Source organism: Bacillus rossius, chromosome 14 (genome assembly GCF_032445375.1).
Source record: "Bacillus rossius redtenbacheri isolate Brsri chromosome 14, Brsri_v3, whole genome shotgun sequence".
NCBI classification, from domain to species: Eukaryota; Metazoa; Arthropoda; class Insecta; order Phasmatodea; family Bacillidae; genus Bacillus; species Bacillus rossius.
In genome coordinates, this window is record NC_086341.1 from 17397125 (window position 1) to 17421107 (window position 23983).

The 23983-nt window shown below is 38.0% G+C and overlaps 1 protein-coding gene across 1 annotated transcript in view; it reads left to right on the forward strand.

The window, feature by feature from the left end:
• The window catches only part of LOC134539008 (uncharacterized), a 308737-nt gene that overhangs the window by 281985 nt on the left and 2769 nt on the right, over positions 1–23983 (forward strand). The window contains exons 17-24 of the mRNA XM_063380672.1: positions 782–925; positions 2735–3029; positions 5742–5966; positions 7823–7973; positions 9212–9434; positions 10348–10477; positions 10897–11029; positions 21910–22021. Of these exons, the coding sequence (XP_063236742.1) occupies positions 782–925; positions 2735–3029; positions 5742–5966; positions 7823–7973; positions 9212–9434; positions 10348–10477; positions 10897–11029; positions 21910–22021 (1413 nt within the window). The remainder of the gene's footprint in view (positions 1–781; positions 926–2734; positions 3030–5741; positions 5967–7822; positions 7974–9211; positions 9435–10347; positions 10478–10896; positions 11030–21909; positions 22022–23983) is intronic.

Consider the following 23983-nt stretch of genomic DNA (forward strand, 5'->3'; position numbering starts at 1 on the left):
TCGTATTTTTGCTTGCCGTTGTCCAGGTTTTGTTGTCTGTCTGCACTCTAGTCTGTTGTCCATAGTGACTTTTGAGGTTTATTGTTTTTAGATGAGCTGATTTAGACTTGTTCTCTAAGGGTTAATGTTTTCATATTTCAATTCTTATTTTTCATTCGTGAATTTTTTTTCTTATGACAATGCAAAACTGCAAAACACTTTGCAAACAGGAGCATTTATACAGGATTTCATTTTGTAAAATGAGGAACGTGAGGAGTGGGGGATAGACCACTTTGCTCATTGTTTGCACTCCAATCATTTCTTTTTGTTGGTGGGAATGATAGATATATACTCAACCTCCCCTCCCCCACTTGTGTATGAACCAGGTCAAGCACTATAGACAATTGCTTGGCATGTGCGTTATAGTCATTTTGATTTTAAGTTTGAAGCAACCTATTTAAAATAGTGAGTGGTGTTTCAGTACTGAATTACTAATTAATGTATGCAACTTTAATTATTAGTATAGTTAATAAATTAGTGAGTAATATTCAATTACTGTTGTGATATATTTTACATGTTAACAACATTCACATTATGTAGTTCACACAGTTAACTCTACCATGGTCGCCGAAATGTTACAAATACCTATTAAGCAATTATTTACCAGAAGCACTAAATCGGGCAGTCTGAATGAACACATACTTGAATCAGTACACCCGTAATTCAAATTAACATCTGCAGTGTAGTTCAGTACGCTTGCGGCTTGAAACTTTCTTCGCTGATGACAAAAATTTCCTTTCAGGTATCCAGAGTGGATGACAGACGAACTTGAGGTCTACATCGGGCCGTCGAACCAAGGAGTGAAGAATGGCACCATCACCGTGACGATGGCAGTGTACAGGAACCTGTCGCAGTTTCTTCCTCCAAGGAACACACTGAGACTTGGGTAAGTAAAAGCAAACAATTGGCACATGACAGCAATGCCTGCCGACAATATTACTAAATAACAAAATTTACCAACCAAGTGGATTATGAAAATTAATAAATTAGAAAAAACAAACATTGTTGTGTGCTTAAAATACACAAATTCATGCTTATATTAATTTTTGTAGCAATAATTTATTTTATTTTATTAATGCTGCTTGTATCACACTCAAAAAATATAATAAATCGTATCTATTCGTATTTGATTAAAAATCTAATATGTTGGCTCATTGATTACAGCTTCCAAACCATGTCAAGGAATTTTCGGATGTGGAAAACTGTCTTTCCAGTCCACGACGTGTATCACTTTGTCAGTCCATCTCCGTTACTATAGAACATGGTTGCAAACCTGGTCCTTCCGTGTTAAATGGTGGCATTCTCCCATGCCATCATCCGGTCCTACGAACCCACACCATCGTATCCATTTATTTAGTACTAGTTTGATGAACATGTGCTACAGGCACTGCTCATTATGGGTTCATGCCCCTCCTCGTGGGCACCCTGAATGTAAATAGATTACATAAATATATATGAAAATTAATTTTTAAAATGAACCTGAGTTTCGAAAAACAATGCAGTATCTAGGGATGTGCGAATCCTTGATTTTCAGTTCGGTTCGAATCCGAATCGAATCCCTGGCAGTATTTGAGATATGAATCCGATTCCGAATATTAAGCACAGAATAATGATTAATTTAAAAATGTGTGTTTTCTTTTTTCTAGCTGTAACTACTGGCAATTATTTATTACACTGAGATTGAAATGTTTATAATTATGTAAACTTAATTAATAATAAACACTTTAAAATATGAAAACCAAAACATATTCGATTCTCCAACTCAATCGTAATAAACTGCACGCCACAAGGAAATCTCAGTTTTATAAACGTTTCAGCAAACAAAACCATTTTTTTTCAAATAAATAGTTAAGACTTTTTTTTCTTGTAGGCTTGTAATTGTTTTTAGTTTATAGTTTGCTATACGACGAAATTCGTAATTATAGTTTAAGCTTTAAGCTATCGAAATCTCTAATTCTTTTAATGTCACTGTGTTAATTATTTAATTTACATATCTTTCTTTGATACATCATATTATAAATACTTACGTAATAGTAGCCTAATATTATTTTTTACTGCTAGTATTTTTGAGCCGTATTAAATTAATTTATTACTTTTGTGAATATTCATAATACTGTTCGAATCCATGGACGTACAACGATTCCGGGTTCGGGTAATTGTGGATTCGAACCGTACCCGAAAATATTGGGTACTCGCACATCCCTAGCAGTATCCCTTGCCTTGGGGATGATAGAGAAAACACGCTAAACAAAATTAAGACATATTTAGAAGAAATCTCTTCGAGGTGCAAACAGACGCCTCCTGAGAGATTCCATGTGTCAGATGTCACTAGACCGACAAGGCGAACTCTCTCTTTTATTAACATATATAGATGTTGCACCATTTTCAATAACAAAAATAAGTGTGCACGCTAGCCACATGGTGTTGGAAAGCGAAACATTGCTGATGGGAGGGGATAGGAAGTTTTGCAGGGTGCGCAAATATTTTAAAACATGTGCAAGTGAACCGGTTTCTGTACGAGAATGTGTATGCGAGTGCACAAGTGTATGAATGTTTTCCACGATGCGCTGCTCCTGTCAATTTTTTTTGTTTTTTGCCAAAAAGCTCAAAATGGTACGTGTTCGTGTTAACACTTTTCGTCACCCTCAGACCAAGCATGTACTATGGGCTGATTTCTTTTTCCGGTGTGTGGCAGCAACGCCCAGGAGCTGCACTACGAGATACACTCGCACGTCGCGGTGGTGGACCTGCGGCGAGACGGGCGGAGGATTGAAGCCGGCGACGCCTCCTTCTCGGCCAGCCTGCGGCTGGAGCGGTTCCCCCGGCCGCGCGACGCGGCGGGGTGGGAGCCCAGGTGCGCCGCGGCGGAGCTGGTGGGCGCCTCGCGGCCCTGGGACCTGGACGCGTGCCGCTCCGACCCCGGGGCGGTGCGGTGTCGCTGCTCGCGGCCCGGGGCCTACGCCGTGCTGCTCACCTCCCGGGCCGCGCAGGTGCGCTCTCGTCCACAGGGACGTAGTCACTCCGAGTATCGTACGCGCGGCAGACCCTCCTCGAGTGCAACCAAGTGTGGCATACGCTACTCAGGTATCCCTCGCTTTCAGTTTTTTAAAGGGAAAAAAAACGATAAGCAGAATAACATACGTACCTAGGTTGCTATGATTAAGATGACAGAGATATTATTTTAGAAGAATAATTGTAATCCTTAGAGGCTGCAACAGACAGAGATATTATTTCAGAAGAATAATTGTAATCCTTAGAGGCTGCAATAATGTGTTTCCATCACAATTTCATCCAATAGAAAAAAAATTTTTAGTTAATTAATTTTGGATGGTGTAGGTTCACAATTGGATCCGGTAGGCTGTGCTGCAATCGCGTTTCAGATTTTTTTTTTTTTTTTTTTAATTTTGTATTTCCACAGAAACAGATGTAACTTTTGTAGGTGGGATTTGTGACAAATTTTCTTGGCGATGTTCGGAACATCGATTAATCGAAGTGAATTTTTTTTCCCCGCTAGTGGTGGTGCAATGTGTTAGCTTCGAAGTGCGTATCAGTACGTCAATAGTTCCATGGTCAAAGTCAGCCAATATTATAAGATGTGGGAATATTTGTGTTTGTTTACCGAAACGAAACGTAATATTAATGAAGCAAATTGTATAACTATGAAAATTCTAAGGAGATTTTTTGAAAATTTTTAATTGTGCTTTAGCTGTAGCGGGGGTTTTTGGTGGAAATATGAAAAAATACTTCGTTATTTTGAGGTACAAATACATAGGGTTATATGGCGTTTTGGTGGGACCAAACAACTGATTTGTTATACTAATGAGGATTTCGTTATAAAGGAGTTCGTTGTAAGAGGTTTTACTGTACTATCTTCTCTTGGAGGTAGCGGCGGGTTGACAATAAAGTGCGAAAAAACAATATGACAGTTAATCCGGTAATGCACACAATTACAATGTCCACGTTTACTCACTCGACATAATACAGTCAGAAGATTGTTCGTAGGGAGACTTACAGTCTTTATTCACGTTGCACCCTTGCTGGTATGCATTACAGCGATTCCCCTTGGATGGATGCTTAAGCGTGGAACCAAGTACCTCTGATTAGCTGTCTTACCGCGATGCTCCTATAGGTACATGCTTAGCCATGCGTTGTCTTACCACGATTCCCCTAGTGGCAATATCAGTCAGACCCGATAGTTGGTGCTGCAATCAGATTCTAGGACTTTTTATATTTTGTTGCATTTTCACATATCAGTTGCTTGCATCGTAGCTTACTGTTATTTCATTAAAATTGAAATAACATTTTAAAGTGTATGTAATTAAAAATATGTATACATTGTGCAGTATCGAAATGAGTATTTTACACAATTTTTTTATGACTTTTAATGGTGTATACCTACATGTGCATTCCATATCACTCAACTTAACCTTCAATTTTAAATTGTCAGCTCTCATTTTATTCTATGCAACTTATGACGTATTGAACGCCTCTTTGAAAATAAAGTACGTATGTATAAAAATTGTGAAGTTATTTATTTATAGTTTATTTAAAACAAATTTATAATTTTGGATTAACAACATTTGAACAGGGAACGTCTGTCGGGTCTGCTAGTATATATGTCAAAATATAAATGTTCAGTTATCAAGCAAAACCATAACTTAAATTTCTATGCAAGAAGATAAGAGGAGTACCTGGCTACGGCATTTCACAAATTAACTTTATCAGGTTTATATTTAATTTACATTTATGAATGTAACCTACAATATCTTTTGAATGTTTTAAAAAAAGCTACCAACAAAAATACTAATAAGCTTTAAAAGTGGTCCGATATACTACATTTCCTTCAGAAAATTTTTTCCCCGTCTTGCTGTCCATTCTTTCAAATACTAGTGATTCAGTGGTATATGGTTCAGCCCATCTCTAGTATTACCGGAGGCAACATTTCTGCACTATAACAGTTTACACTGGTTTGGCTTGATTAAATGAATCATGCAATGCACCTCAGAAGGAAGAGTCACCGTAGCGTTCGTTAGAAAAGCGATAGATATCATCAATGCCATGTATGATCTAATATACATTTCTAGGCTGTTGAATTACAAAAACTCTGTTGGTTTCACAATTTAAAAAAATCATTTACTTTATTCATTTACATACACACCATTATGTTTTACCTTTGAATATATATACTGTATAGAAGTCGCCAGCCCAGGTTAAAATTTCTAATACGGTTTGAGGTAGTTGGTTAATTCGCCGCAATCGCCACCATCACTAGGGCATCGACTTGTGGTGGTCCCCAGCAGACCAAGTGTCGGAACTCTTCAAACAACCCTTCCCCACCCTCCCTCAAACACGCGTTGTCCTCCACCCACCCTCTACCCCACCTCTCATCCCTACAGTTTTGTGACGCACAAACTCCCGTGGAACGACCTTGAGCTGCAGTGAATGTTGGGTGCGGGGGGAATGACAGCGGGCGACATTGCTGCGCTCTAACGTGCAAATGACAACCTTAGACGATACAGGGCGTTACGGCAGCGCCCTGCAGCGGTGAAGTTCCCAAGCTGCTCATCATGCGCTCCTGAAAAACGTAGAGTAAATCCTATCCGCTCGCGACTTCTATACAGTATATATATTCAAAGGTTTCACTGAGCAGTGTTGCATGTCTTGCGTCTGGGCGCGACTGGAGGAGTGCGACGTTGTTCCAGGACGCGGGCGGGGCGGCGGGGGCAGACCGGGACCGGGAGCCCCACCGCGTGGTGCTGCTCGGCTGCGCCTGCTGCCTGCTGCAGACCGTCGGCACGCTGCTGCTGCTGCTGCCCTACTGGTGGCGCCACCGCAGCTGCATCGTGTACCTCAAGCTGCAGTGCTGCACCGCCACGTCGGGTGCCATGGGCGTGTTCATTTACGCCGTGCGCGACTCCATCCCCAAGGTGAGAGGCGTGTGGCCCCACGTCTGCATGACTACGTGGTAACCCCCCACATCATCTCATGGTCTGCGCCGTATTGGTTGGACGCAGGGACGTCTGAACGTTTTCACGAGGGGGGGGGGGGGGAGTGGGGCGAAAAGATGTATCACACTTGCCTCGGTCCTAGTGCGGGGGCCCTCCCCCCGGAAAAATTTGTAATTTTAGATGCAAAATTGTGCTATTTAATGAGTTTCCGAACCAAAATATTAAATATACTATTCCAAGAATTTGATGACGTAGTATGTATTAAATTCTACTCTGACAGTAGATGTAGTACAATTTAAATAAAATACCATCTAGGAATTTGCATTCATTTTACAGTATATTGATAATCATAAATTTGATTTTCTAATCAATGTGATCACTAATGCAATGTTTGTAACTACTGGTTGAGAAAAATACTACTAGGACCAAACATTTATTCTGGGAAAAGGAGGGGGGGGGGGGGCGAAATGCTACTCTCGCCCCCCCCCCTCCCTTATGCATAACAGCACGGGGGCGACTCGCTCCTGCTGCACCCCCCCCCCCCCCCCCCCTATTCCGACGTCCCTGGTTGGACGCCCCACACTTACCCACCATCACTTGATCAAACACCATTTACGGAACAATATGCCGAAGACGGGTAACAAAGTGACTTCAACATTGTCACAGCATGTACCTTAACTCCATGCTCTTTACTTTGTACTAATGTACGATATCTGCAGTGTTACTGCTGTTTTTTTGTTTCGGTGTGTTCTGTTAACAGATGCACACCGTAGAGCACAAATGTTTTAGCCAGTACACATAAAAAGAGTACCTATAGTATTAAATATAATTTTTAACATTATCAAACACAGGTCAACAAGAAAAAAAAAATTTTTGGTGCTAAGGATTTTGTAACTGAATTTTTTTGATAGGTGAAGCTTGAAATGTGTTCTTCCAAACAATGGGAACACATACGGTTCAATACCAATTGCTCACTAAACTTCAACGAAAGAAAAATATAGCACCATAGCTTTGGTCTTGGAGAACATATAGTATCGTGAACATCAATGTGTGATTTGTGTGGACTTAAAAAAAGGTAAACTTTCTCCTCGGACAGAAAAGTGGCCACATCAAATATATTTGTTGATTTGTATATTGAGATTTCTATCATAAGCATAATTTAATTGTTTTGTATTATGTCTTGTTTGATAATATATTTATTAATGTTCATTGGAATGTATTGTGTATTTGTTTTACTTAAATGGCAACTAACTAGAAGCCAATGTTATTGACAGACTGATATTGTAAACAAAACAGAACACACAATGAACATGAACCATTTTAGAATTTGAATGTTGATAAAACATATATGATGGTGTGTTTTGAAAGTAATGTTATGTTTCTAATATTTATGTGACAAGATGTAACCATGGTATTATTTCATAACACTTTAACCAGGGTCATAACAACAAAATTTCCAAAGGGAGGGGGGTGGGGGGGGGGAATATACCTTTTTATAAAGAATCATCGATCCCCCCCCCCCCCCCCTATTGAAGCGGGGGGTCGGGGGGTCCTTCCCCGGGAAAATTCGTATTTCAAGGTGGAAAATGGTGCTATTTAAGCAGTTTTATTATGCTAAAAATTGATTAAACAGCACTTTCTTTGCCCCCACTTAAAGGTTTCAGAGGGGGAGCAAAATACCCTTGCCTCCCCCCTGTTGTTGTGCCCCTGACTTTAACACTTATGTACTTTTCGATTTTATTTTTCAAATCCAATCAAAATCTAGGGTGTGGGGGGGGGGGGGGGGGGGTTAATGTAACAGTGTGTTAAGCTGTCGGTTACCGTCGTCCCGGCAGGGCAACTTCCCGTACGTCACTTCGAGCCTGGAGGTGCTCCTGCTGATAGGCATGTCGTCGCACCTCAGCAAGGTGCTCGTCGTGTACACGGAGGTGGTGCAGCTGTCCAGGGTCCGGTGCTTGAAGCAGACAGTGTCCAGCATCATCACAGGTGAGCACTCGGTCCGGGACCAGTTGTCTTTTCCCCGCGTCTTTCACAATTGCGTTTCCGGGTCGGTCAGTTATATTTATAAAGAAAATCGCACTTAAAAGGTTTCATGATACTTAGTTCCATGGGCCTCTCTGGCGGGGGTGACATGTTCCCTCCAAAAATTCCTTGTGGAGGGGATACAGGGACAAATTTATATGCTGTTTCGATAAGAACCTAACAAAAGCGACAAGGCGTGGTTTTTATCTAACTTTATTATCATTACATATAATACATTCTATTTGGAGATTTTTACTTCTATTTGTGTCTGGGCTCAATCGACATAATGGACTGTATAATTACTAATAATCACAAACTTCTACTTTCGCGCACGGCCGACCTACCGAAGCGAAAAACAAACGATAACGAACTGGTCACAAGATGGGGTGGGAGCAGCAACGTCACGATTCCAACCACGATTCCAACGCTGCGGGCGGGAAATTCAAATTCAATATTTACACCCGGCCTGAACAATTTGCCAAATATATTTACATCCCATGTCCCCCCCCTAAATTTACTTACCAGAGAGGCCCATGCTTGGTTCACCAAATAAGTGTGATTTTGACTGCGTTTATGTTTACTTTAAAACAATCGGGATAAGTTTTTTTTTTTTTTTTTTTTTTTTTTTTTTTGGGCTATACTTCCTACATCATTAAATGCAATCCAGTCTCACCTGGCACCCCATCATTTCAGCTAGGTAAATTCCCTGCCGGACATTTTTTCCCCCCCAGTAAATCAACATTTCCTGACAATTCTATGTTGTCACCGATACTTGAGTTGTGTGAAATAATTAAACCTTAACACTTGACTCTAGTGTTTTGTGTTGTTTATCACGAATTGTAAAAGTCAATCAGTGCTTATTGACAAATGCATTATCATCTAAACTGTATTTACCCAGCAAGTTTAAAATAGATACATGGTGTATACAAATATCTAGCAAACCAATTCTGGATATTTTTTTTTTTTTTTATACATTTAATAAAGGTTCCTTCATATACAATTTTCTGTATTAAATAATTTTGGCTTTTTTTTTTTTTTACCATTTTACAGTGATGTACAATAATGGTCGGTAACAAGGCTTGAAAGCACTCAAGGGACTTCTCCACTAACTAATTAGTGCCCGTGTTCAGGGAACACACCCCTGACTAGACGGTATCCATCGGAAGCAGGAGGACACGGACATGTTGTCTGTCTGACTGCAGTGCTGCCCGTGCTGGCGGTGGTGTCGGGCCACCTGGCGCACGGCGCCGCCGGCCGGCCGCTCGCCTCCTGGTGGCTGCTCATCGGCACCGTCGTGTTCAACATGTTTGTCACGGCTGCCGCCGTCATGGCGCTGCTGTTCGCGCTCCTGTTCTGCGTCGCGGCGCAGCGCCTGCGCCTCGTCTCCCGCAAGGCTGCGTACGAGAACAAGTCTGTCGCCTGCAGGTACGGGGGGGGGAGGCCCCATCGCAGAACTCGACACTTGGTGTTATTGTTGTTCATGATCAGGAACGTAACTAAGTGGGGTGGTTGGGGGCAAACAGGGTTTGTACCCTAGGCACCGCAACAAACTTAGAGTAATTTTTAGTTTAATATTGCACAGTAAGAGGGAGGGGATATCAGTGCAGGCTCAAGATGATTCCCTCTCCTCCCCCCTCCCTCCCTTTTCACAGGTGAAAGATCTAACTGTAAAATTTTATGAATTGTTTTCTCACTAGTCAGATCCTTATTAATCATTGAAAACTTTTCTCTCTCCCAGCACCCATTGAAATCAATGACATATTAGGTATTTCTTTATGTTGTTTCTGGACATTTAATCCCCCATTGTGGTTTTACTACTAAGGGTCAACCTGAATTTACAATGGTGTACATTATGAATTTGTATTGTTTTTATATATCTTGCAATTATTAAACCTCTAATGAAATTTATTTAGTGTCTAAATTCACTTTCTTAACTATTACTAGACTTAAAACTATGCAGGAGTGTATTTGGCATTACATCAATTTACTGTGAATTTGGACTTTATTTTATTTTCTGTTGTATTTTAATTACTTAACTGTTGTATACTATTATGTTTCCTCGCAATATTTCTTGTGCAGGATCGTTTTTGTTTGATAATTATCTTTATTTTTGGGTTGTTTCTTTGAGACCTTTAGTCCTACTGTTGTATTTATCTTGTAAAACCGTATATTTTCTGATATTTTTATTTGTGATTTAGGTGTTGAATTAATTCTATATTTTGGGTTGCTGATATATAGTGTCCCTACAATTAATTGAAAAAAATTTGTATTTTTTTATTAAATGCGCTAATTTTCAAAATATCCGATTGTATTGTATTGTTTGTTTTCTTCTTTTCAGATTAGGATTTCTTAATCGAGCTGCAACCATACTTTCCTCCATGGTCTTCATGATTACATCCAGTATTTGCTACATTAACTTTCATGCTAAGACATACCACTATCTGTTTAGCTTGTCGAGTGCTATGTTGGTGAGTATGTATTTATAATCTTTATTGGCTCTGAATAATAAAATATACACAAATAAGTTCCACATATATATTTTATTTGTATTGTTGTTGACAGTTTACTTATAACATTACATTTCTTATGAGTTTGTCCCTGGCCATGTTTTCATTCTCGCACTTCACTAGTACGAGTACAATGTTTCTAATGTGGTTATGCTGACCTGATGTGATAAACCATCCCCAATGTTTTAATCTATTTATAACATTGTAAATCTAACCTGATTGGCCACAGAGTTTAGTACATCGGTTTGAGCGAGTAGAATCTTCACATAGCCCGCCAAACAGAACCACTGTGTTTAATGGGAATTGTTATTCACCTGGTGTCTAGTTCCTCTTATATTTAATACTATAAATATGTTTATTGACAATAATGGTTGTTGCAGGGATTCATTATATTTGTGTGTTACATCTGGAAAAGTGAGACACCTGTTTGTATTCAGCTAATCAAACGGATAAAGTTCAAAGAAACTTCCCAGATCAAATACACTTCTAAAACATCGTACAGCCTTTTCAAATGTAAGTTGTGTTGCTGGCTTACTATTACTTAGCATGTTATAACTTTCAAATATACTAGAGCAGGGTTGCCACCATTTTGAAAACAGTATCCTTGGTTGAAATGTGTAATATCCTGAAAAATAATGTATATTAAGAAATTCAAAAAAATATGGAATTTTTATGAGAATTACTGGATCATATTGTACGTAACTATACTTAAATTAAAACAATTCAATTTTTAACACTTTACGTAAGTATTTACGCATACATGTAGTATTTGGATATCACTTTTTCAGATGTTTTGCCCTATTCCTCGTTTCTTATGTTGGCTGGAATTCTGCCATATTCTTCCTAGAAGCAATATGTAATAAAGCATTGGTGATTCAAGACATGACCTGTGTGCTGTCTTGATAAGGTTGGGCTTACTAACTATTATTTCCACCCCTGCATTGCAAGTTTACAAAGTAGTGAAAAATATGTTTTCCCATTAATTTCATATTGTGACCCTTTATGCCAGGCCTGCCATCAAATTAGGTTCCTAAATGGTCTTTACAGCATTTAATAATCCTGTAAAATTTTTAACTATAATTGACATAATTTATTTTCCAATGGTAATTTTAAATATACATACATTGCATTCCAAAACATAATTTTAAAAGTATCCTATGAATGTAAATAATTTTTAGGATTTGCCACTTACATTATAAAACTAATATTTGGTATCACAATAAAATGAAAAGAAATGTAAAAATTTCTCTTAAGTATAGGCTTTGGTGCTTTTCTTATTTACAAACTATAAATACATCCATAAAACTGATGTTATTTACAAGTTTAAAAAAAAAAAAAAACTAATGTATTTCACATTATTAACTAGTTACTTTTTCATGTTCTGTGCTCTTTTCCGTATCTCATCGGTGGGCTTAAGTGACAGACCTGCAGATGTCCTCATTCTGCAATGCAATGCAACAGCACATTTAACATTAGTGATTCCATGGACAATCTGTGAAAAGTTTTAACCATCTTGATATTCCAAAAAAAAAACCTTTCCACAGTAGATTTTCTCCAGTTGCAGCACCACTCAACGCCATTACTTTGTATAAATCAGTTTCAACAATCTCAGATGGAAAGAACTTTGCTAACACTACAACCTGCCTAGTGATTGTAACATCAGTGTGAAACATTGTATATTCAATGTCTAGGTAACATAATCTGCAGCTGATGGACCCAAAGGTTGAATAATTATCTGGTTAGTTTTAGTGCGAGAACAAGGAAAGTTTCTTGCGATTTCACTATCTGGAAACATTTGCGGGGCAAGTTTCGTGAAATTATCACTGAGTTTAACAGATAAATTGTTTTCACAAACGAAGTTCGCCCATAACAGTTCCGCATCAATTATTTTGTTTGATTTGGTTACAAAACTTGTCAAAGAAAACTCTGGTCAGCAACTCGTTGGTTTTTCGCATGAACTTGCATCTTCAATCCGCCCTTTATCACGTTCAGTTCTGAGTTGCAAGTCGAACAAACGGCGGAAAATTCCGTTTTGCCATGCCTCAACCATTTCAATTCTTGCTCCCATTCTTTACGATAAAGTTGTTTATAAAATGTTCTGTCTGGGGAAGCCTTTCGTTTTTTCTCCATCACAATCAAGCTAAGACCAAACCTATAACTTAAATCACGTAAGAAATTTGTAAACAAATGCCACACCTAAAATAATGTGATGGTAAAAAAAAGACCAATGTTTACTGACGCCATGACACTTCTTAGCGTTTAACTCAACAAACAAAAAATACAATATCTATGGTTTCGGGGGAAATGTTTTTTGTTTAACTCAACAAACGCTAAGAAGTGTCATGGCGTCAGTGAACATTGGTCTTTTTTTACCATTACAATGTTTTAGGTGCGGCATTTGTTTACAAACTTCTTAGGCTGGATTCACAATTAAAAAAAATTAAGCGAGTGCATAGGAAGTCATGCATACGACCTGTGCGAACTGCGAAATCGGTTCACAATTGAATTCTTACTGTTAATTTCAGCCAATGAAATTTCGTGAACTGTGCGACATCTGTTAGCAGTGTTAGTAAATAAACATATTAACTTTCAAAATAACGATAATACTATTATTATATCGACATTTTATTACCACAATATGGTTAATAAATATAAACATATTTCTAGTCCCACCAAAACAACAACCTGCTCTTCTCTCATTGGTTGTAGTGCCATGCGTAAACGACCGAAATAAAATATATTCATTTCATTCCTGTGCGCACAACCTCGCTCCCATGCACACGACCAAATTTCTGCTATTGTGAATCGTTAGGTTAGGAAACATGGCGTTCATATCCTATGCACACGACCTACTGTTACTGTTACTGTTATTTTTCCAATTGTGAACCCAGCCTTACGTGATTTAAGTTGTAGTTTTGGTCTTAGCCGATTGTGATGGAGGAAAAACGAAAGGCTTCGCCGGACAGGTCACTTTATAAACAGAGTTATCGTAAAGAATGGGAGCAAGAATTGAAATGGTTGAAGCGTGGCAAAACGGAATTTTCCGCCGTTTGTTCGACTTGCAACTCGGAACTGAACGTGACAAAGGGCGGCTTGGACGCAAGTTCATGCGGAAAACCAATGAGCTGCTGATCAGAGTTGTTCTTTGACGAGTTTTGTAACCAAACCAAATAAAATAATTGATGCGGAACTGTTATGGAGGAACTTCGTTTGTGAAAACAATTTATCTGTGAAACTCGGTGATAATTTCACGAAACTTGTCTCGCAAATGTTTCCAGATAGTATAATTGCAAGAAACTTTCCTTGTTCTCGCACTAAAACTAGCCAGATAATTTTTCAATCTTTGGGTACATCAGCAGATTATGTTACCTATGCAATGAAAACACAATTTTTCACACTGATGATTGATGAATCAACTGATGTTACAATCACTAGGCAGGTTGTAGTGTTAGCAAGGTTCTTTCCATCTGAGATTGTTGAAACTCATCTGTACAAAGTAATGGCTTTGAGTGATGCTGCAACTGGAGAAAATCTGCTGTGGAAAGGGTTTTTTCAGCAATCTCAAGATGGTTAAAACTGTTCACAGATCACCAATGTTAAATGCGCTGTTGCATTGCAGAATAAGAACATCTGCAGGTCTGGCTTTCAAGCCCACTGAGATGCGGAAAAGAGCACAGAACATGAAAAAGTAGCTAGTTAATGATGTGAAATACATTTGTTTTTTTAAACTTGTAAATAACTTCAGTTGTATGGATGTATTTATAGTAGTGATGTGCGAGTCTCGGCATCATCGAGAACGAGTCGAGACAGAAATTTTCTCGATCTCGTCTCGAGATAATTTTTTTGGCTCGGAATTTTCGAGAATTTTGTAAACAAGAAATAGGTTAGGTAATATAATATATTGAGGCAGCATTTTGCGTTGCGTGTTGAAATAATTAGCATATCTTCAACGTAACGTAGATCGAATAAAATAAATTATACTTGTTACGATAGTATACACGATAAATTATTAAAAAGTTAAAAACGAACAACTTCCGTTCACAAGTCACTAGATGAAACGGTAAACGTAAACAATGAATTGTGCTGTGGTTATCACATTAAACTACAGAAGAAAATATTTATTTTCCGTTAATAAAACCAACATTAAAGTTAAAAATAAATCATTTTCGGTATCAATATCGGGTATCAACGTAAAACGGTACGGTAAAAAATAAAAATATAAACATGACTGCAGAATTCTTCCGCGATTGCATTTTGTTTTATGGCCTTAGGTTATACACACGGCCAGCAGTATATAACAAGCAACATGATGTTTAAATTGCGGTCCGTATCGATAGTGACATATCAATAGTGGTGAATGTTCAGACTTTCATGATCAAGTACCGTCCATGGCTCAAGGAAACTGTATATACTATGGAGTTAATAACATATGTTTACATCCGACAGTAGGCAAATAAACTGTTAAGTGAGTGTAAAGGTAAAGTTGTAATTGCAAACCGAAAACAAGTAAAGTTGAGTGCGATGGAGGAAAGTGTTAGTGGTGTGGATAAAAAAGAACGGAAAATGGCCACAATATGGAACTTTTATTTAAAAAAGAAAGAAGGTGGCGAATGTAAATTGTGTAAAAACATTATTAAAACGCCTTCATGCTCGACAAGTGGACTTTTGCAGCACTTGAAACAACATCCAGCCGCTGAAAAAGAATTCAACAAGATAACTGCTGAAGAAAAGAAGACTTCTAGTCGACAACTTTCAATGTTTGAGTGTGTTGCAAAAAAACAGAAGCTTTGCATCAGCGATGTGAGGAAAAATCAAATAGACAAAAAAATTGCTATCATGATGGCTTGTGATTTTCAACCTTACAGCATGGTGGATGACCATGGCTTCAGAGGTCTAATCAACGAATTAGAACCTAGCTACGAGAATCCTTCACGAACAACATTTTCAAGGACGGTTATACCACAGTTGTATTGAATGTATTGTAATGAAATTAGTACAGATGCCATCAATGGTCTGGAGTCGCTTTCTTTCACTACCGATACATGGTCATCTAGGAGACATGAAAGCTACATTTCGCTTACAGGCCATTACCTAACAGAAGAGTTCAAATTAAAATGCCATATTCTTGGCAATTACCACTTTCCAGGCTCACATACTGCAGATGCAGTACATGCAAAGCTTGTAGGGGCAATGGAAGAATGGAATTTGCCAACTGATCAAGTCCCAGTTTATGTCATAACAGACAATGCAAAAAACCTTAAATGTGCCATAAGGAAAACCTTATTTCATCATGTTCAGTGTTTTGCACATACACTACAGTTGGCACTGCACGATGCAAAAAATGAACATGATATTACAGCACTTTTGGCAAAAGGACGAGCTATTGTTGGCCATTATCGACACAGTAATGTTGCTCGTGAGAGGCTGCATGCACTTCAAGTGAAGCTAAACAAACCTGTACACGAGCTACTGCCAATGGTGCCAACTAGATGGAATAGTGAATACACCATGCTGTCACGTCTTGTTGAGCAGCAGGTGCCCATTTCTGCTGATTTAGGAGAGAGCATGGCAGTGGAGAACTTCACCTCTAGTGAGTGGAAACTAGCTGCTAGCATTGCACATATTTTGCAACCAATAGATGAGGCCACAACCGAGTTATGTTACTCAAAGTTCCCAACACTGTCATCAAAAATCCCATTGATATATGGAATTGAAACAATGCTTACAAACTATGTCCAAACAGACCAATGCAAATCTGGTACTGCATTTGCTAAATCACTGCAAAGAGGTTTAAAATCAAGATTTCCTTCATATTCTTGTGTGAAAGAAGATCTTCTTTCAATGGCGCTTGACCCTAGATTCAAGACTGTGATATTGCAAGACCATGAAAAGTTGTTGTGCACGAAATACATCACTTCACATCAGCAACCTGAAAATGATTATCGTCCTGAACCAGAACTGGTGCAGGTGACTGAAGCTAAAGAGACTTGCTCACTGTGGTCAAGTTTTGAAGTGTTGAAGAAGACATCACAATCATCAGTTAGGACTAAATCATCAAGTCTGGAGGAAGAACTAAAAATATATTTACGTGAAGATGTAATTCCAAGGAACGGTGACCCACTTACCTGGTGGAAAAACAACAAGATACGCTTTCCAGCTCTGGCTAAAGTAGCAAGAAGGTATCTGGCAATACCAGCTACACAAGTTGAAAGCGAACGACTATTTAGTACTGCTGGAAACACTGTGAGCATTAGGCGTGAAAATTTGTTGGCTGAAAATGTTGAAAAGCTGGTGTTTTTAAATAGCCGCTTTAGACCTTAAATTAGGCTAGCCACTAGAGTGTTCTTTCTTTGTAAACTAATGTTTCATTCATCGTATTTTGTGGATACTTGATAAAATTATTGAATAATTATGTATGTTTGTCAGATTATTGAGTTTTACTTTTTTGGATCATATTATCCTGTTAACTAAAGTACAGATTTCTCGATCTCGACTCGATTCTCGAGAATTTTAAAATTGCTTTCTCGATCTCGTTTCGAATTAAAAAAAGTCTTTCTCGCACATGCCTAATTTATAGTTTGTAAATAAGAAAAGCACCAAAGCCTATACTGAAGAGAAATTTTTTAATTACTTTTCATTTTATTGTGATACCAAATATTAGTTTTGTAATGTAAATGGCAAAATTAAAATTTTTTTTTTATTCATTTGATTTTTTTTAAATTCTGTTTTGGAGTGCAATGTATATTTAAAATTACCACGAAAAATAAATTATGTCAATTATGGCTATAAATTTTACAGGATTTTTAAATGTGTGAAGAGGATTTAGGAACCTAATTTGGTGGCAGGCCTGGCATAAAGTGTCACAGTATGAAATTGATGGGAAAACATGTTTTCCACTGCTTTGTAAATTTGCAAAGGCAATGCTTATTCTTCCACACAGCAATGCAGGGCTGGAAAGGATATTTAGTAAGCTCAACCTTATCAAGACGGTGCACAGGTCATGTCTTGAATCGCCAATGCTAAATGCTTTGTTGCATATCTCTTCTAGGAGGAATATGGCAGAATTCCAGCCAACAGAAGAAATGAGGAATAGGGCAAAACATCTGAAAAAGTGATATTTAAATACTGCCAGTGGTGAAGTGTAGGCTACGTGTGTGTGTGTAAATACTTGTATAAAGTGTTAAAAATTGAATTGTTTTGATTGAAGTATAGTTACGTACATTATGATCAAGTAATTTTCATAAAAATTGCATATTTTTTTGTATATTTTAATGTACAGGATATTGTTTTCAAAGTGGGCCTGTTCTATTATAGTAAATTGGTATTTTTTTTTTTTCTATCCTGGTCCCTTGAAACATGAAAAATAAGGTTCTACTATATTATTATTTAGTTACGCTTGAAAATAACCATAAATCTCTTACATTCTTTCCAATTTACGTCCTAAGACATTTGCTTGTTGGAAGTGTTTCGTCTAATTTGTGCTAATGTTTCTGATATCATAGAAAAAGATTGTATATTACTGTAAAACCTTTTTATTGCGACCACCTCTCTATTATACCCCAATTTCGAGGAACCGTGAAAAAAATTGCCGAAAATCATTTTATTGTGGTGAGTAACGTGTTACTGCGTTTCTCTTGCCGAGCACCAACTTGTTTTAACTGCCGCAGCGATGTTTATTTTGACAGCTCAAGAAATTATTTTTTCCCCTGGGTTGATAGAAAAATGTCGCATTCCCCACACTGGCTGCCGTCTCTCTCTCCCCCGCATTTATCTTTCTTCTAACATTCCACGTCTCACCTCTCGCGCGAGCAATAACGAAGCAACCACGCATTTGGCCGTTTTATGCTTTGTTTCGTGACAGAAGATTGATTTTATTCGGTATATTCCTTTTCATTGGACCCTTGCTATTAACATACATTTGTAGAATCCCGCCAATGCGACCCCCCTCTGATGTCCATTCCGTTTATACGACCGATTTTTGAGGAACCGTGGAAACTTTAAGTAAAATCGGCTGAAAAACAAGTCTGTTACACTTTGTTGGGCGCTGTGTGTTCACGTTTATCTTGGCAAGTACTGTACTGTAAGCAGGCAGGCATAAAAATAGATACCACTCCTCTAGACTGTCCATACTAGCCAATACCGGATTAGGTGTTTCAAGTGGGTGAGAGATAAGATAAAGAAGGTGAAGAGAGAGCGAGCCCTGCAGCAAGCGGAAGCAGTGAATGTCGACATTCATTTACCGTCACTCTCTCGCTAGCTAACGATGCTGCTGGTCGCCAGCCGCCGCCGCCGCCGCCGCCGCCGCCGCCGCCGCCGCCCCCCCCCCCCCCCCCCCCTTCTCACTTTCTTTCTCTCGCACACACACGTGCTTACCCTACTTCTCGCATTCCTGCACGTCAGCCGGATAGACCAGAGCGATAAGCGCCGCCAGACCACCCGTTGTCACGGGACGCAACCTTTCAAACGCCACACTAATACAGCCCGCAAGAGACTTAACTTTTTTATTATCATTTCAACACTAAATTGTCTTTTTTTTTTTTTTTTCCTCGGCAACGGGAGCTCCAATATTGCTTCTAGGGTATTGTTTTTTTCGGGAGATATCGTGCTATTTAAATACTGTAATATGAATTTAAAAAGTTGTCATTTTTACATCATAAGACTATTTAAATATGAAATATATACGGAAAAAGGCAATGTTTTATGTATTTGAGGGGGAGGGAAGGGTAAAATTTGGCTCGAATTCTCTATTGCGACCATTTCGTTTATAAGTCCGTTTTTCCAGAAACCGTGAGGGGTCGTATCAGTGGGATTCTACGTATATTTAAGTTTTAAAGCTTGTAAATTCCTTGCCAGAGATGACTGAACTCGAACTTGATGTGAAAAGTGATATATTTTGACCCCTCCCTCACTGCATTAAAACACCATTCTAGGGATGGGACGATTCCGATACCTGATTATCGATTCCTTAAAAAATCCTTCGATACTCTATACTCACCCAGTTAACTTAATATTAAATAATTCAAATTTTATTTGCAACATTTTTTTTTTTCAGCTTTCAATACATATATGATGTAGCATACATCATAAATTCATATTTATCAAATTTGAGTACACAACTAAGTTATTAACATTAACTCACATAAATGTTTACATCATTAGAAGTTAATGGCTCATATGCCAAAGGGGTCGAACTAATCTAAAATTTGTTTTGTAGTACGGAATAAACTATAAAAAAAAATTTAAGCTTTCCTTGAGTAGTATAAATTATTTTCCTTCATACAACTTGCCTAACTTAGAGAAGGGTACAAATTAACTAACAAATTTGTGTAATGAAACAGTAACAAAATTAAGCGAGAACTAGCAAATGAAAGTGTTGTACTTGATTGTGGTATTTCGGCGTTAAGTTAACACCCCCCATACACAAATCCTGGCTACGCCACTGGCTGCCCCTTACGGCTGGGTGACGAAGTAAAGATGGTTCCCAAGGTCCCTTAGTTACCAGATCCTGGTAACTGGTTCACCCGATCATCTGCTTGATACTACAACGCTGTTCCAACTATATGCCAGCGCCCCCAGCTGACGTGGGATGGCCACTCACGTAAGGCTGTTCCAAACACTGTTCGCCCAATCTGCTTGCTTTTGTATTTATATGGTGTCGCTGTTTCAAGCAGACGTCAGTGCCCCGAGCGGTGTGCGTAGACTTTAAAACTTCGCCTGTTTGTCTTATCTATCCAAACATTATGCCAGAAAGGAAAATAAACGCCATAGTTTTGCGTATTTTTACAGTATATTTTTGGGTTTAACATTATAACGTGAGCGTGTGTAAGCTTTTGTTTGCTTTAGTGCATTTATGATTAATGTTCAGTGGTGGCCATGTTGCGGTGTTTGTTTACCAGTGACGAGATAAGTCTTTTACCCAGTATTTAAATTTCCTGTAAAAACATTGCGATTTCGCATTTTAATACTAAATTTCGTGGGAAAAACGCTGTGTCGTGGCGATTTCGCGTTTATCGTCGTTTGATCGCGAAAAGAACAGGTCCCTTCTAATACGCAGTGATAATTGTTTTATAAAGAATTTTTGTACTTTGACTTGTGTATAACATCGACCCAAGATTTAGATATAGTTTATTTGGGGAAATATGACTGTTATACATGTGTCTAGTCAGTCATAACCCCACTCAAAGTCGTTAAATAATTGTATCTGACAGATTTGCAATGTTGTGAAATGATTTTTTATTTGCTACATGCGGAATCGACTTTTATCATCGATTATTAATTATTTAAGTAGAATCAGTAGGTATCGATGAAATTGGGAATCGGTTTTCCCATCCCTACACCATTCATAATAGCCCAATTTTACGGGAGAAGGGAGGGTGAAATGAGCATTTTCTCACTGAAGGTTTTTAAAAGGGAAGCGAAGTTGGGGTGTTATAAGAGAGGACTCTAGATGGTTTGTGTGTCTGGGAGGGATGAGCTAGCCTTGAAGAATGTTAACAAGGGGAGGGAGGGGTGAGCTTATGCATCATGAAGCTGCTGCTGCTGCCAGCCGGGCAAGCTTCTTGTGTGCCCACTCACGTTGCAGAACCTACAGCTGCCATATTTTTAAAGGAAATGTCCCGTTATTCTTACATGAACATTATTGGAAGTATTAAAGGCAACACATAAATACGCTGTGTGTTAAAATTAACAGATTTTAATAATCTTTCATTTCGTTTTTTCTTCTGATTTTCACATTTTGGTCAAAATGTCCAATTTTTTGACGGTTCCCGAGAATTTATTCGTAAAATCACTGCTTCGTTAAATTCGAGGTTCTAGTGTTTTTAATCACGGAAACCAGAAAACGTATATGTAAACTAACCAGTAAAAATAAACTGTCTTTTGACATATTTTCTTTATAGAGGTGGCCTGTAGGGCGACGGACTTGTCATGAAAATTGAAGTGGGTGTACAGCAAAGCCGTCTAGCATTGTAAGTGACAGCATCCTGCCATTTTGTACGGCTGGTTTCTTAGCGAGTAGCGGTTGAAATGAACTGAAAATTTCAGAGAACATCTATTACGACCCTATTTTGGGAACCGTGAGGGGTCGTTTCAGAAAGGTTTGACTGTATATTTTTGAACCACGTTAAAGAAAAAAATTGAGATCGGATTCGAAGAATCTACTCAACCCTTTAATTTTACAATCAAAAACGTTACACCGTTTTATTTTGGGTGTATCTTTAAGATTGATGTTGATTGCAGTGAATGCTTTATCAGCATTTCATGAAATAGGTGTTGCACTAAATGTTTTTACTCTTCTCCATTTTCCTTTCTTATAATTCTGTACTTTTCTAAATTATACAATTTCACATTAATGCATAGTGGGCCAAAGTGTGAACAATTGTTGTTGTTCGCAGTGTTTGCCAAACAGGACGGAGACGTTGAGGTGGAAGGAGCTCCCCCATGGTCCAGTCACACGCAAGCCGAGGATGCGGAACTCGCCCAAGGACTGCTCATGACTGAGTCTGGGTAATCTCAAACGTTTACATACCGTATTTACCCAAATCTAAGATGACATTTTTTACCATAATTTATAATTCAAAACAAAGGGGTCGCCTTAGATACAGATACACTGATTTTTAGGTAAACATACCTTTTTTGGGTTGTGCAGTAGTTACTGGCTGCAACATGTTACGACCAATGTTTTTGAGTGTTCTATAGCACAAGATGGCGCCCATCTTATAGACTAGTTTCTTGTAAAAAAAACATGCAGTAGCATAATGAAACTCAACAGTTTCCAACAGTTACAGTACCAGCCATATAGGTATTTATTTATGTTTGTACATAAACAGTATTTCCAAAGTGGTGGTTGAAATCCTTTGTAACATTGACATTTTCAATCTAATTTGTTGGCATGTGTTTAATAGCACATTTTAATTAACACAGATACGGACGTTAAAATATAATATAATTATTTAACTTAGGTATATACTAAATAGAAAATCCAATTATGTTAACCTACATAAATTAAGTTTTGAACTATTTGGTGTCACAACATGGCCGTCACGCTTTAATTGTTTTGCCATGAAGGTCAGAAATGTCGCAACGCACGCTACTAATGCGGCGCTATGGTTATCTATGCATGCAAGGTTTGACGTGGTGCGATGCAAACAATATTGTTGATTGAATATTTTAATCAGGATGGATGGCCAAAAAGATAAACACAAGCAGTTCACTTTTAAGGAAAAAGTGGAAATTTTAAAAGAAGTTCACAAACGCAGGAAAAATGCAGAATGACACGGTCGTTTGATTTTGTACCCACTATACTGTCAACAATAATAAATGATTTTGTACCCACTATACTGTCAACAATAATGAATGATTTTGTACACAATAATAAAAGATCAGGAAAAATTATTAAACTGTACAAACAGTCTTCTTTATTTGCTGGTCCCAAGAGACTTCGCCTAAGAGATAAGAAAATTCTATCCCAATAAACGTAGTGATGGGATTTTCGATACCTTCGATACTTGACGGTATCGAAACTGTAAGTTTGCTACATTTTTCCGATACCGGAATGCCAAGTTTTGAGTCGCCATCATAAAAAGTACAACTACAGTAGAACCTCGATGATACGTTCCCGTTTCATACATTTCCCCGTGTCATATGCCGATTAATTTTGGTCCTGCCGAAAGTACTATATTTACAATGGTTTACTTTACCGGAACATACACTTATAAATTCATTAAGGTCCTATTTCATACGTTTTTACGAAGCGGAAAAGTCCTAAAATTCACAAAAATTTTTTGTTATATTCCTCCTGATAAATTACATTTTAATGCTTTTATTTTGAAAAATGTTCTTTGTTTACCTGTGCAAACGTAACAAAAGAACTTTATCGCACTATAGATATGGATAATATAAGGAAGACTGCACTTCGCTAGTAGCATCTATGGCCAGCACCAAGCGAGACTAGTGGCGCAAACTATTAATGATTATGAAAATGGTGCACACGCTTTCCCAAGGCACGGATCTAATATTTTATGCATTCATTAATCTTTGAACTGAATATACCAGTTTGTTATGGTTTTCTTACGATCGGATTGTTTTGTATTTTATGTTTCTCATTAAAATTTTATTGAAAATTGTTCTGTTGTATAAAGTTGTTTGTAAAATGAAACAAACAAGCAAAAAATTCTGATATTCTTTTTACAATAGCCTAATTTTTTTTTTTTATTATTTCTAAGTTAGGCCTGGTGACTTTTCCCCCCCTCCAAGAAAGGACTTCATAACATTTTGTAAGGCCACTGTTTCTCATGTCAGCTTTACTTGATTATGGACTGTATTTTACATTTCTGGTGGTTTAATTATATGTATATATAATGATGAATTCATATCTTTCATTAATATAATGCAATTATTTACACATTATGTATTTAGGTTTAATCTGACATTGTGCTGGTATGCTAGATTGAAAAATTTTTTTACTAT